This window comes from Rhinatrema bivittatum, chromosome 4 (genome assembly GCF_901001135.1).
Source record: "Rhinatrema bivittatum chromosome 4, aRhiBiv1.1, whole genome shotgun sequence".
NCBI classification, from domain to species: Eukaryota; Metazoa; Chordata; class Amphibia; order Gymnophiona; family Rhinatrematidae; genus Rhinatrema; species Rhinatrema bivittatum.
The window spans coordinates 59,991,898-60,007,596 of record NC_042618.1 but is presented as its reverse complement, the minus strand read 5'-3'; the positions used below and the strand labels follow the sequence as shown (position 1 = coordinate 60,007,596).

The following is a 15,699-nucleotide window of genomic DNA, read 5'->3' as shown; positions in this document are numbered from 1 at the left end:
CAAAGCCATCTCTCCAATCCTCATCCACAGCTTCCGGTAGGAGGTTGAGTATCCTACTTTTACAACCATTGGGTGCAAATAACAACAGACCAATGGGTACTTGCAATAATATCTCGAGGTTACCAACTCAATTTCCTCTCAATACCAAAAGATTCTCCTCCGAGACCTTCTTCTCTAAGCGAAAATCACATAATCCAACTGCAAGTAGAATTATCCACCCTCAGAGCTCGTGCCCCAGACTCAGCAGGGCAGAGGATTCTATTCCCGTTATTTCTTCATTCCAAAGAAAACCGGAGGCCTATGTCCCATCCTAGACCTCAGAAATCTCAACAAATTTCTGAAGAAAGAAAAGTTCAGGATGGTTTCTCTAGGCACCATGCTTCCACTTCTTCAAACAAGAGATTGGCTTTGTTCTCTGGATCTTCAAGATGCTTACGCTCACATTCCAATATTTCCCCCTCATCGCAAGTACCTGTGCTTCATGGTGTGTCATCAGCATTTCCAATACAGAGTGCTTCCATTCGGATTCGCCTCCGCTCCCAGAGTATTCACCAAATATCTAGCAGTAATAGCAGCACACTTGCACAAAGAAAGTGTCCATGTCTTTCCCTATTTATACGACTGGCTCATCAGAAGTCAATCTCAACAAGGAGCTCTGGCTTCTCTCAGTCGAACAATTACTCTACTTCACTCCATGGGCTTTCTCATCAATTAACCAAAGTCCCATCTCATTCCATCTCACCTGTTTCAATTCATAGGAGCAGAATTGAACACTATCCTCTCAAAGGTCTTTCTACCCAAGGATCGAGCAGAGACACTTGCCCTTCTGGCACACTCAATTCACTCGAAGAAACAAGCAACAGCTCATCAGTTTCTAACCTTACTAGGCCACATGGCCTCCACAGTGCATGTTACTCCTATGGCACGGTTAGCCATGAGGGTAACCCAATGGACTTTAAGATCACAATGGATCCAAGCCATTCAACCACTGTCCTCTCCAATTCAAGTAACCCACCAGCTACGTTCATCTCTACTTTGGTGGGCGAACATGGACAATTTGTGCAAGGGCCTACCCTTCCAACAACCAGTCCCACAAATAACTTTAACTACAGATGCATCCACCTTGGATTGGGAGCTCACATAAACAATCTCCAAACCCAGGGTACTTGGACAAAACTCGAAGCAACATTTCAAATCAATTTCCTAGAACTTCAAGCTATACGTTATGCTCTGCATACGTTCAAGGACTGCCTTTCACACAAGACTGTTCTAAACCAAACGAACCACACAGTAGCCATGTGGTACATCAACAAACAGGGAGGTATGGGCTCGTATCTCCTTTGTCAAGAAGCTGCACAAATTTGGGACTGGGCCCTAACACATTCCTTGTTTCTCCGGGCCACTTATCTAGTGGGCATCCACAACGTAGTTGTAGATCACCTCAGTCGTCAGTTCCAACCACACAAGTGGTCCCTGGATCCCTCAGTAGTGACCACGATATTCCAACGTTGGGGACAACCAACAATGGACCTCTTTGCATCACAACTGAATCACAAAGTGGACAGATTCTGTTCTCTACACAAATAGAAAAACCAGCCAGCCAAGGACGCCTTTGCTGTCCCCTGGAACTCAGGCCTTCTATACTCGTATCCTCCGATACCGCTCATAACCAAAACTCTAGTGAAGCTACAACAGGACAAAGGGTCCATGATCCTCATAGCTCCGTATTGGTCTCGACAAGTATGGTTTCCCACACTTCTAGACCTCTCGATCAGGGATCCAATTCGCCTGGGTGTAGCTCCCAATCTCATAACTCAGGATCAGGGTCAGTAGCACCATCCCAACCTTCAATCCCTATCCTTGACGGTATGGATGTTGAAAGCTTAATTTTACAACCACTCAATCTTTCAACAAATGTATCTCAAGTGCTTATAGCTTCACGTAAACCTTCAACACGAAAGAACCATTCTTCGAAATGGAAAAGGTTTACTTTGTGGTGCAGGCAAAAGAGTATTGACCCTTTCTCCTGCCCCACAACTTCTCTACTAGATTACTTATGCCATCTTTCAGATTCTGGTCTCCACACTTCATCTGTAAGAGTACATTTAAGTGCAATCTCAGCTTACCATAACAAGATGGGAGATGCACCAATATCCATACATCCTCTTGTTAGTAGATTTATGAGAGGTTTAATTCACCTTAAACCACCATTTTGGCCACCTGTCACAGAATGCGACCTGAATCTAGTCTTAACAAGACTCATGCGTTCTCCTTTTGAACCCATGAATTCCTGAGATCTTAAATTTCTCACATGGAAGACTATCTTCCTTATAGCGATTACATCGGCTAGAAGGGCTAGTGAGTTACAAGCACTTGTCACGTACTCAACCTATACAAAATTCCTAAATGACAGAATGGTTCTCCGTACACATCCAAAATTCCTCCCTAAGATGGTTACGGAATTCCACTTGAACCAATCCATAGTTTTACCCACATTCTTTCCAAGGCCTCATTCTCACCAAGGAGAGGCTTTACATACCTTGGACTGTAAGCGTGCGCTAGCATTTTACTTAGACCGCACTGCAGTCCACAGGAAATCCACTCAACTCTTTGTATCTTATGATCCAAACAAACCGGGCAAAGCAGTGGGCAAACGTACTCTATTCAATTGGCTAGCGGATTGTATACAGTTTTGCTATGAAGAAGCAGGCCTTCCTCTCCAAGGGAGAGTAAAGGCACATTCAGTAAGAGCAATGTCAACCTCAGTAGCACACTATCGTTCAGTGCCAATTCTTGACATATGTAAAGCAGCAACATGGAGTTCGCTTCACACCTTTGTAGCTCATTACTGTTTGGACAAAGAAGGACGACAAGATTCAGCCTATGGACAATCTGTCTTCTACATCCAATCTGCTGTGATCTTCGGCTGCCTCATTTTCAACAACAATACTTCACTGTTGCTTCACTACAAAATGACTCAGCCTCTAGCTTGCTAATCACCCACATGTGAGGACTAGCATCCTGCTTGCCTGGGATAAAGCAAAATTGCTTACCTTGTAATAGGTGTTATCCCAGGACAGCAGGATGTAGTCCTCATGAAACCCACCTGCCACCCTGCGGAGTTGGGTCTCATACATTTTATTATTTTATTTTTTACTAAAGCTTATTGCTACATACGAGACTGAAGAGAGACCCCTGTGGCAGAAAATATCATGGCATGCTGGGCATGCTCAGTGGGCCTCACAGGGCCAGTCAAAAGTTTCTAGAAACTTTGACAGAAAGTTTTCCCGCAATAGGGGCTCTGTCAGTGAAATCACCCGTATGTGAGGACTACATCCTGCTGTCCTGGGATAACACCTATTACAAGGTAAGCAATTTTGCTTTATTTATGGTCCTAGGCATGTGGAGTAGTCTACCACAAGATTTTAGGGATGAGAAAAAAACTGTGAGTTTTCGAAAGAATTAAAAAACATGGCTCATGTCATTAGCTTGACGAGTGATTAGCATTAGGGAAGAGACATTGTCAGCTAATTTTGGCATGCGGGCCAATTGTTTTATGATATTTGGTTTTAATGTGTTCAGTTGTTTATAATATATTGTTTTAATTTTTGTTGTAAATCACTTTGAGAGATGTAATCAGGAAGGCAATTAAGAAGAATTTTTAAAATAATTAAATAAATAGATAAATATGTGGCATACAAAATGGCAACAGATGCATCCACCAGGGGATAGATGCATCCTTGAGTTTGGAAGAGTTTGGCTTCTTCCAAACTCAAGGAGTCTGGTCGTCAACAGAACATCTGTTTCAGATCAGTTTCCTGGAGCTACAAGCAATCAGACATGCATTAAAAGTTTTTTTTTTCACATCTTCAGGGAAAGAGAATTCTTATCCAAACTGACAACCAAATAGTAATGTTCTATGTGAACAAGCAAGGGAACACAGGGTCGTGGACCCTCTGCAAGGAATCCCTAAGAATTTTGAACTTGCAAGCATCCTATCTTTCTAGGATTTCCAACACATTGTCAGATCACCTCAGCAGAGCATTTTGTCCCTACAAGTGGTCTCTTGATCCAGCAATAGTAGACAGGCTGTCCGATCTCTGGGGTCTCTTATCAACTGATTTGGTCACATCAGAGGATGACGGGAAAGAAGACATATTCTGCTCCATCCTCCAAAACAAGTTGAGATCCACTTCAGATGCTTTTCTGCTTGAGTAGGAAGCAGATTTGCTGAATGCTTTTCCACCACTTCCATTGGTGGCAAGAACAGTGCAGAAGGCATTGGGCGTGTCTGATCCTCATTGCTCAGCATGGTCCAGATAAGTATGGTTCTCTTACCTTGTCAGATTGTCATTCAGCCCTTCGATCCCTCTGGGATTTGATCCGACTTTGCTAATTCAGCAGGGGGGTCGTCTATATCATTTTAATCATCTAACTCTCAACTTGACAGCATGGTGTTTTATGCTCGCTAGTATCATTGCTGTCACTGTCTAAGGAAGTTGAAGATATTGTAATTTCCATCAGGAAGCCTTCAAATCAAAGGGCTTTCAGTTTTTAGTGGAAAAGATTTTCATCTTGGTTTTAAGCAAGCTCCCTGGACTCATTTACCTGCAAGTCAAAGGAGTTTCTTCATTACTTATTCTCTCTATCCTCCTTGGGTCCCAATACATTTTCAATCAAAATTCATCTCAGTGCCATTGTGGCTTACCATATTCAAGTGGATGAGAAATCAATATTCATGCATCCTTTAGTGTCAAAGTTCAAGAAAGACTTATGGCATATGGGATCTCTGATTGCCTAGCCATCAGTGCCATGGGATCTCAATGTTGTATTGGCACAACTAATGAAACCACTTTATGAACAATTAAAGTCAGCTTCCTTAAAGTTCCTCACCTGGAAAGCAATGTTCCTTGTTGCTATTATGTTGGCTAGAAGAGTCTGTGAGCTTCAAGCATTGGTTCATTACTCACCACAAATGCAGATTTTCTACAACAGAATTGTGCTCCGCACTCACGCCAAGTTTCTGCCCAAAGTAGATTCTGAATCAAGCTATTATGTTGTCCATGTTATTTCTAAAATCTCATGCACATAGGCTTTCCATTCACTGGATTGCAAAACAACCTTAGCAAATTATCTAAAGGGAACTCAATCACATCACCAAACTTCTCAATTTTTTGTCTCTTATGATCCTAACAGACTAGGCATAGCAGTTGCCCAGTGCACGGTGTTGAACTAGCTGGCAGATTATCACACATTGCTATTCTCTGGCTGGCCTTTAGATCACAGACTCTGTCAAGGCTTATCAAGTAAGTGGCTTATCTATGAGCCGTGTCTATTGACATTTGCAAAGATGCAACTTGGTCATCAGTTCACACCTTCAGATTCCATTACTGTCTGGCAAATCTATCAAAAAGTGACAGTAATTTTGGCAAGATGTTTTGAACAGTGTGTTCATTATTATTTCATTCTTCACACGGGGCAGGGTCTGGGTTGTTTTTCAGAAAGTGATCTACTGCAACCGTCAGCTTGGGATGTTCCATGTGTTATGGCAAATTCAGCCCTGTTTGTTGATGGAGAGGGCACGTTTGCGTACTGTAAACAGGGTTCTCATTAGACAGCGGATGAATGAGCCATGCTTAATGTCTGTCCACTTTGCTGGAGAGTCAACTACCTAGCTAAAGCTAAGCTTTGCAATCAACTAAGGGGTTCATGAGGCAGCACGCACGGATAAATTCCTGCACATGCCCATTACAGCAAAAGCTCTATGAGCTAGTAGAGAAGGGTCTGTTAAACGCTGTTAGATTATGTCATCCACATGTCATGGCTAATTCATCCTGCTAGCTATGGAGAACGCTGTTTATGTTAAGCAGGCTTGCAATTTTCTAAAACAATCACAGAATATATTCTAAAGAAAACTATTGAAGCATTGTTTCTTCTCTTGGTTAATTTAACAGGGATTGCACACACTGCAACTTTTAAGAGAGCTGAATCTTGCTGGAAACCTGATAACCAAAATTGGTAGGTAATGTTTAATCTGAAATGTTTGGATAATCGTTGTTAAAGAGCAAACTGGAAATTATAAAAATTGTATGGTTCTAAAAGTACATGATGGAATAGTATTTATTCTTCCCAATAATTTGTAACACAGTAAAGCTGTCAGTTACATTTATATCTTAAGTGCCCCTTCTTATTTATCTGCCAATCAGGTATAAGTGCATATAAGCAATGTTGAACTTAGCAAATCACTCTTATATTTATTGGGTGCCTGACAGCCAGTTTCCTCTTCTTGACAAGCATCACTCAGGCCTACAAGGATCTTAGGCTTACTATATTAATTGTATAGCCATTATTAGTCTTGCCCATAATTTCAGTTCATGGTATATCAGTTCATTTAAGCACGTACTTTCTCCACAAGAGAGCACTTGGAGTCAGGCAGCCATCTTATGGCTTCAGAGCAGAAACCCTTTTATAACTCCCCAGATTTGACATCTGCTATTTGACCACCCTGAGGAGCAGGGAGCCGTAGAGACTGGATGTCCGGTGTGGTACGCTGAGGCTACCCTGAGGAGTGGGGAAGCATAGAGACAGGAACTCCGGTGTGGTAACACTGAGGCTACCCCGAGGAGGGGGGAAGCGTAGAGACAGGAACTCCGGTGTGGTAACACTGAGACTACCCCGAGGAGTAGGGAAGCGTAGGACAAAGTCCCGAAAAGGAAGTGCAGAGCAGGCCACCGAGGAGCGGGTACCCAAAGCCAGAGTCCAGGCTTGAAGAGCAGGGATCCAAGGTAGGAACCACAGGTCCGGAGACTGGTACAAGCACCACAGGAGCTCAGGGCACTCGTTGCCAAGTCGGTTAGCGTAGGCCAAAGGGGGTGCTTAAATATCTCAGACTTGTGATGTCATTAGCCAGGGACACCCCTGGAGTTCCCGCCATAGGGCCTTTAAGGGAGGCCAGGTGGCATGCGTGCGCGCCTAGGGAAGCCCAGAGTCGGAGAGTAGGTTGGCGGCATCCCAGACGCCACGTGGAATCCCGAAAGCCAGGAGGAATGCAGTGGTAATGGCAAGCCACAGCCGCGAGCTTACCCGGAGTGGAGAGTAAGGCAAGACATGATGTGAGTTGGGTTGTCTGCGGCCTCCTGCGTCTGATGGTCATAACAACACCTACAGGATATAATTTCCTTTAACTGATGTTTTGTTTAGCACTTTTAGAATGATACTTCCAAGAAGCATTTTGGCTATGCTAACTTAAAAAGATTGTTATGTTAAAATGTTTCATAAGGTTATATAGTACTAAAATGATTATCTAACAAAGAAAATAACTTTTACATTCAAAGATTTTTTTTCCTAGGGTTGGGTTTTGACATCACTAAGAAAACATCTGTTTCTTGTTGTAGGTGTTCCAACCCCTTATGGACATTGTCAGGAAAGTAAATGCTTCAGTAGCTACTTAATAATTTGTTCCATTGCAGAGTCAAAGATATGCAGACCAGAAAACAATCTTGAAAATCTCAAGGAAAATAAGCTATTTCTTCTGATGGTATATATTTTTTCTCCGAGGACAAGCAGTATGTAGGAGTCCTCTCAGATGTGAGGATGATGTCATCCAATGAAGCCTGTCTGGTGTTCTAGTTTTTCCATAGATCCTAGCAGTCTTTCTTTGTCTCTCTTACTGAGAGAAATTTTGGGCCGGATTTTAAAAGCTCTATGCGTGTAGAGTGCCTTACGCGCCGGGCCTATTTTATAAAGGCCCGGCGACACGCATAAAGTCCTGGGACGCGTCTAAGTCCCGGGGCTTGTAAAAAGGGGTGGTCCAGGGGCGGGGTGGGGCCAGAGGCCTCCGACCCAGCGGCCATTTGCCAGTGTGTTGGAGGATTGCGTGCCTCCAGGCAGGCGCAAAAGGTTTGATAAGAATTTGGGGGGGGGGGGGGGGTTAGAGTAGGGCTGGGGGGGAAGGTTAGGTTACAGGGGAGGGAACGGGGGAAGCCCGCGGGCGTCGGCATGCGCAAGGTGCAGTAGTGTGCACCCCCTTGCGCATGCCGACCCCTGATTTTATAACTTGCGTGCCCCTGCGCGCACAAGTTATAAAATCACACATACATGTGTGCGTGCCGAGTAGTGCACGCACATGTACGCCCGCGCACAGGTCTTAAAATCTACCCCTTTATTTTTGTATGTTTTCATCATGGGGCTTTCAGGTTCACCTTCTCTCACCCTTGTTAGATTCACTAGGTAGGTTTTCATTGTTTGTTGTATGTATTGGTATTGATGCATTGAGCAGTATTGGTTGGGTTTTTGGTAAGAAAATAAGAAATGCCATATTTTCTCCAATTTGTTTTAAAAGTTCTACCTATTAGTTTCATGGCGTTTCCCTTAGTCTTAGCACTATTGAAAAGGGTAAATGACAGCTGTCTCTTCTCCAGGCTTTACTCATAGGGGAACCGTTTCATCCCCTTTATTATTTGGTTGCCTTTCTCTGTACTTTTTATAGTCTCACTATGTCTTTTTTGAGATGGGATGACTAGAACTGTACACAGTACTCAAGGTGCTTTCACATGATGAATCGATACAAAGGCATTATGATACCTTCCATTTTATTTTATTTTCCTTCCCTTATAATATCTAACATTCTGTTTACTTTTTTGACCGCAATTGCACACTGAGCCAAGAATTTCAAAGTATTGTCTACAGTGATTCCAAGAGCCATTTTCTGGGAGGTGAGCCTAATGCGGAATCCAGCATTGTATAACTATAATTTGGAATATTCTTCCCTATATGCATCACTTTCACTTATCAATATTAAATGCCAATTACCATTTAGACATTATGAGGCCAATATTTAAAGTCAGCCGACTATCTTACACGGGATATTCTGTGGCCCGGCAATGCCGCTGAATATACCTGGATAAGTATTAAAATTAGCCTTGCTAAGCTCCTCCTCACTGCTCTCGCCTAAGACTCAGCCTTATGTAACCCAGCCTTGCCAGTATGCCTTTGCCTCATCACACTCAAGTCTCACCCTTACGTAACCCAGCCTTATCAGCTTGGCTCTCTGACCTGGCCATTCTTGTCTTGAACCTTGCCTTGCGGTCTATGTAGGTCATTTCTTGCCTTGCCTTGCCTTGTGGCCTCCAGGCCTGTTCTAGTCTTGTATCCTACCTTGTGGCCTTTCAAACCTATAGCCTAGTGGCCTTCGGGCCTCCAGCCTTGCTACCTTTGGGCTTTTATGTTATCCCAGGACAAGCAGGATGATAGTCCTCACATATGGGTGACGTTACTGGATTGGTGGCTACTCCTAGAAAACATGAGCCGAGGAGTTCCCCTGGTGGTTCCCGAGTGGACAGTGGTTACCATGGATGCCAGCCTTTCCAGTTGGGGAGCAGTGTGTCTGGGGAAGTCCATGCAGGGGCAGTGGTCCAGAGAGGAAGCACGGTGGTCGATCAGTCACATGGAGACCAGAGTGGTGTGCCTAGCTTTACAATCCTTCCTTCCACTCCTCCGCAGGAAGTCGGTCAGGATCCTGTCAGACAACGCGACTACCGTTACTTACATCAATTGCCAGGGAGGGACAAAGAGTCAACCCGTGGCGGCAGAAGCTCATCAGTTAATCAGCTGGGCGGAGCAGTACCTGGACAGCATAGCGGTGTCTCACATAGCCGGGGTAGACAACGTTCATGCAGACTTTCTCAGTCGTCACTGTCTCGACCCAGGAGAGTGGGAGTTAGCCGATGAGGCTTTTCAGCTCATCTGCGACAGGTGGGGCACGCCCAGCATGGGCCTGATGGCGACGTTCAAGAACGCCAAGGCACCCTGCTTCTTCAGTTGCCGGCGAGAGACAGGAGCGGAGGGGGTAGATGCTCTAGTCCTTCCCTGGCCGACAACCAGGGCCTTGGCCTCTGATAGGCAAAGTGCTCAGGCGAATAGAATTACATCTGGCAGAAGTGATTCTCATGGCTCCGGAGTGGCCGCGCCGTCTATGGTTCACGGATCTGGTCAACCTGACAGTGGCAGGCCCCCTGTGGTTTTGGGACTTCCCAAACCTTCTCCATCAAGGATAACACCTATTACAGGTAAGCAATTTTGCTTTCTCTGTTCTGTGTTGTCTTGCCTAGTTCTTGCCCGGTCCTGTCTTATCTGCCATGTCCAGTGCTGACTTTGTTTGGTCTTGTCGTGCCCTGCCCTAACCAGTCCAATCGTGCTATTGTCTGCCTTGCCCTGTATCAGTATCCTGCCCTTGCCCAATATCCCTGATTCTGTCTGTGCTTGTCTCCTAACTCAGTTCCTGCTTTCTACTCTAGCCTGTTCAACCTTGCTCCAGCCTATCTAGCTTTGTTCCAGCCTGTCTGGATTCACCATGATGTATTGCCGCCACAAAGACCTACTGGCCCCAGAACCCAAGGGCTCAACCTGTGGGGAAGGGGCCAGGCTGGGCGGAAGACTGGTCCTTTTCTAGCCCAGTGGCCTCCCATGTAGTCCTGCACCGCTCCTGGGGTGGTTTATCCAGATCCCAGCAACCATGACAGCTATATATTCTAAGCCTCCATTCTTATTTTTTAGATTTCTGGAATTCACATACAGATAATTCAAAGTACGCTTTTTAATTGTATTCACAGCCTGCCTAGTACTTGAAATGGATAGTTAGGAATTATTAATCTGTCTGCTTTTTATTTAAATGCACATGGCCTAATTCAGCCTTTATCACAATTTTTCTATTGGATTATTCTAACTTTCCCATTTTGCAGTAATTTTTGAAGATAACTCAGTCTGAGCCACACACTCCTAAAGAACTGTTGGCTTTCCCCCTATGATCTAGTTTAAAAGTTGCTCTATCTCCTTTTTAAATGTTAAGACCAGTAGCTTAGTTCACCTTGGATAAGGTGGAACTCATCTTTTTGGAATAGGTCCCGCTTCACCCAAAATGTTACCCAATTCCTTACAATCGAATCATTTATTTTCATCTCGTTCATTTTTCTGTCAGTACCTGAGAAAGAATAGAGGGCCAGTAGCTTCAACAAGTGCCCTCAGTCTGTATTAATCAGAAAGGCTCCATGCTATCATAGACCTACCGAATTTGAACAGATTTTTCATTGACAAGCAGGCGTGAACTGGCCATAATCTGTAGGTGACATCATCTAACAGTGCTGATATGGACCCATTTCTCAGAACTCAGTAAATGTCATGCTGAGCATGTGGAGGATTTCCCGCCCATGTGCGCTGTCTCCTGAGCTCCTCTGTCTTTCTTTGTCCGAACTACTGCATGGACATATTTCCAATCTAACATAGATTGGGAATGTTAAATGTTAGAATGTTCTCTAACATTTTGGACCTTGTTATTTTGGCCTCGCTTTTCTGCTCGAGTTCACTTTTGCAAATATTTTTCTCTTATCATTGCCTCAGCGGCCCTTCAACAGAACTTTTCAGTTCTACCAAAAAAAATTAGAAGTAAAGGAAATTAAGAAACCCAAAGCCAAAAAGCCTATGGTCAGTGGGTTTAGGACCTGCAAGTATGGGCATTATGTCCATCACAGACACTAATTCTGACTGCTGTCACTGCCTAGGCCCATGTCATGATGTTCCCAGTTGTTCCAGTTGTGGTCAGATGTCCCTGATGGTGCAGAAGTACCATGCCTGTAAGATGGAGACTCTTTGGAAGGCACCTTTGGGTAAGGCCACAAAGTCTCAGTACAAGAGCAGACAACAGAACCACTTCTCCTGGAGTAAAGCATATTCAGATTTTTGGTGCCATAAGCAGAGGCAGGATTCAATTTTTCCTCTCTCCCACAAGTTAAAAAAGGGTGCCCCCATGGTGCTGGCTATCCGATCCGCCACAGGTCAGGGGTTGAGTGAGGTGAGGAAGACTATGGTGCCACATGAGGCACTAAGAAGAGCGCCTAAGTGACATGAGGGATCCCCCCTGGGACAATCTCCATTAGTAACAAAGAAGCCAGCATCTTGTGTGGGTCCACACCAGGATGGGCCCCACTTTGATGCAAAATATTTTCCTCACCACAGGTGCCCTTGTCGTTTCTGGCGCAGAAGATTTCATAATACCAAGCTATTTGTTTTTCCTGGACCTGGCACCGGCTCAAGCACCATCTGTCTCATTGGCATGGAGAACAGCAATACACCTCAAAACACAATCAGCCCCCTTGCTGCAGGACTCCAGAATGACTTCTGTCTCATCAAAGCAGATTGCTTTAGTGCAAGGGCAAGTATTCTTCAACCATGAATGGTGTGGCCTTGGAGCAGAGAATGACCTTATCAACATCCGTGATTAGTACCAGTACCAGTAAGACAGACACATTAGTAAAATTGGTGTGAAGTACATTACAACCAGTACTCAATAAAATGAGCCAATTTGGGTGTTCAAAGAGGATTTCTGACCCCCAACTCCTGTGCCAAGAGTTCTTCAGCCAATGGGAGCCCAGCTATCAGAGTTAATTAAGACTTTCTTTGTCTCCTTAAGCCCTGAAGTCTAAAGAGGGAAGTTGGAACCTCTCCTTTGTAGGATGGAGGAGCTTTTCTCGCATAGAAGGGCCCCACAGTGTCTGTGAGAGGTTCAGTTCTCACCTCATGGACTTCTATGGTAGGAGTGAGTCCCTGTCCTAGGGTAAGATTCACACCCTCCAAGAGAGTCCATTCCTGAATCAGAAAGAGAAGAAGTGGAATCTGCTCATTCTGAATTCCTATTGATTGTTTCTCCCTTGGACCAGCAAAGGTGGTCTCCTTGCTCTTCCTCATCATCACGGCCCTGACTAAGTGTCCCTCTGTAGTAAGATGAAGAGGATCCAATGGGAATTCCTTCAGATCCCCTGCTGGAGTTGCCTCAACTTATATCTCCTCCAGAACATCTCAGCTACTCTCGCTTTCTGGATAATTTAACAAAGACATTGTCAATCAATGTGAGGAAGGAACAGAATCTAAAAATGGATATTTCTGGATTGTTGCATTTTCTACAGCCTTTAGTACACTCTGGTTCTATCTCAATACATAACTTTCTCAAGGCTTTGCAGATGAGGATGTGACAGGTTCCAACATCTTGCCTTCTAGTAGCCCAAAGGATTGTAAGTATAGAGTCCAGGCTTCCCCAAGTTTTGAGGTAGTCCATCTACTACACCATTCTGTTGTGGTAGAGTCTGCTTTAAAGTGAACAAAGCAAACACGGGATCACTTTAATATGCCTTCTGGAATGGATCCAGAGCACATGGATTGCATCTCTCCAATTGTGTATGGTACAGTATTTACATGAGTGTGTGCAGTAGCTGAAGCCTTTGGCAGGATCGTCAGACCATGGGCATGCTGAATTTCACAAGACCATGGCAGATGTGGAAGAGTGTGAGAATCAACACTTTGGGGTAGATTTTCAAACTATGTGAATAGGCCTACTTTTGCTGGCGCATCAGGCGCAAGCAAAAGTACGCTGGATTTTAGTAGATATGCGCGGAGCCGCGCGTATCCACTAAAATCCTGGATCGGCGCGCGCAAGGCTATCAATTCTGTATAGCCGGCGCGCGCCGAGCCGTGCAGCCTACCCCCGTTCCCTCCAAGGCCGCTCCGAAATCGGAGCGGCCTCGGAGGGAACTTCCTTTTGCCCTCCCCTCACCTTCCCCTCCCTTCCCCTACCTAACCCACCCACCCGGCCCTGTCTAAGCCCCCCCCTTACCTTTGTCGGGGGATTTACGCCTCCCGGAGGAGGCGTAAATCCCCGCGCGTCAACGGGCCTCCTGCGCGCCGGGACGCGACCTGGGGGCGGGTCCGGAGGGCGCGGCCACGCCCCCGGGCCGCCCCGGGCCGTAACCACGCCTCCGGGTCCGCCCCCGAAACGCTCCCAGCACGCCCCCTAAACGCTGCACGGTTCGGGCCCGCCCCCGACACGCCCCCGACACGCCCCCCTCGGAGAACCTCGGGACTTAAGCGAGTCCCGGGGCTCTGCGTGCGCCGGTGAGCCTATGTAAAATAGGCTCACCAGCGCGCAGGGCCCTGCTCGCCTAAATCCGCCCGGTTTTGGGCGGATTTAGGCGAGCAGGGCTCTTAAAATCCGCCCCTTTGGCTCTGCCTATGAAGCATTTGAATGTTGGCTGTCTCTGTAGATGCCAGGAGGCTCACGCGGTTGTGAGCGAGTGATCTCCATGAAGATGTGCACAACTGCTTGACAGATGTGCCTGTATAGGGAGAACTAATCTAGTAATGAAGTGCAGGAAAAGGTGGCTTTGATTAAGTTTTATCACTCCACTCTGCAGCAGTGTGTTACCGCCTAGCCCATACCAAACAAAAGTACTTTGCTTATAAGTGGGCATTTTTTCCAGAGATGCCTCTTCCATCCTTTTTATCACCATCAAGTTCCAACTACTTTCCAGCAGCAGCAGCAGCAGCTGTTGGCTAGAGGTTGGCAGCGGGAGAGGTGTCTGTTGAAGACCTAGAAACAGTCACAGCTTAAGCCTGGAACCAGTTTTCTATGTCTGAGGCTTGCCTCCTTTGGTGGGAGAAGGGTCTATTCCTTTCTTCCAGAATGGTTCGTATCACCAAAGACAAATGGGTCCTGAAACTGCTTGTGTTTCTCTTACCCTCCTTCTGTCCATCAGAAATCAATCCAACTCCTCTCAGTCTACTCAGCTGCAGCTGGAAGTAGCTGCTCTCCTTCAAAAGGCAATCAAACTTGTTTTGCCTCAGAAATGCGACTGTGAATTCTTCTCCTAGTATTGTTTAATCCCTAAGCAATCAATATTGAGGCCTATCTTGGATCTAAGGAGTCTATTGTTGGTCCAAGAGGTTCAGGATGAAATCCCTCCAGACAATTCTGCCTTTCATTCAGCTGATGGTTTGGATGTGTGCTGTGGATCTGAAAGACCCTTATACACACATTTCCATTCATCCTGCCCATCATAAGTTCCTCGGGTTCGAAGTAAAGGATGTGCACTACAAGTAAAAAGTGCTTCCATTTGGCATCTTGGCAGCTCCAAGAGTATTCACAAAATGTCTTTCAGTCATAGCTGCACAGCTTGGTTGGAAGAGAATCTTTTTGTTCCTCTATTTGGACAATTGGTTGGTGATGGGTCTGTCATCAGCAGAAATGCTTAATTCCATCAATAAAACCATTCAGCTTCTCCAGTCCCTGGATCTGCTGGTCAGTTTCCCAAAGGATTCAGTTCATAGGAGCCTGGATAGACTCACTTCAAGAGAAGGTGTTTCTTCTTGTTGAAAGAGCTGGAGATTTGGTAGGCCTAGTGAGGACTGGTCACCAGCAAGGTTGATTCTTGTTCTTCTAGGTCACATGGCTGAGTTGGTCAGCATAGTTCCTCTGACTGTGAGGTCTTCAGTGGGATCAATTGTACCAGTCATTATTCCATCAGATTTATGTAACTCCCAGAATGTGAATGCCCTCCCAGTGGTTGATGAACCTGGAGGTTCTGTCAGTGGGTCTTTTGCTATGTGTCCAGGCGCATCAAATGATCCTGTACACAGATGTCTCCATTAGAGGATGGGAAGCGCATCCCGGTGCCACTTGGACCCAAGGGACATGGTCCTGAGCAAAAACTGCAAGCCATCTGTTCTGTGCTGAGGGCTTTCTCTCATCTGCTAATGAACAAGAGAATTTTGATCTAGAAAGACAACCAGGTGGCCATGTTTTATGTAAAGAAAAATGGAGGCACGAATTCCTATGTTCTCTGTGAGGAGGCTCTTCAAATCTGGTTGTGGGCTGAT

General features: G+C 45.5%; 1 protein-coding gene across 1 annotated transcript in view; it reads left to right on the top strand.

Annotated features, from left to right (window-relative positions):
- Nucleotides 1-15,699, top strand: part of LRRC9 (leucine rich repeat containing 9) — a 1,004,248-nt gene that overhangs the window by 77,125 nt on the left and 911,424 nt on the right. Inside the window, 1 exon segment of the mRNA XM_029598189.1 lies at nucleotides 5,955-6,018. Coding sequence (XP_029454049.1) covers nucleotides 5,955-6,018 — 64 coding nt within the window.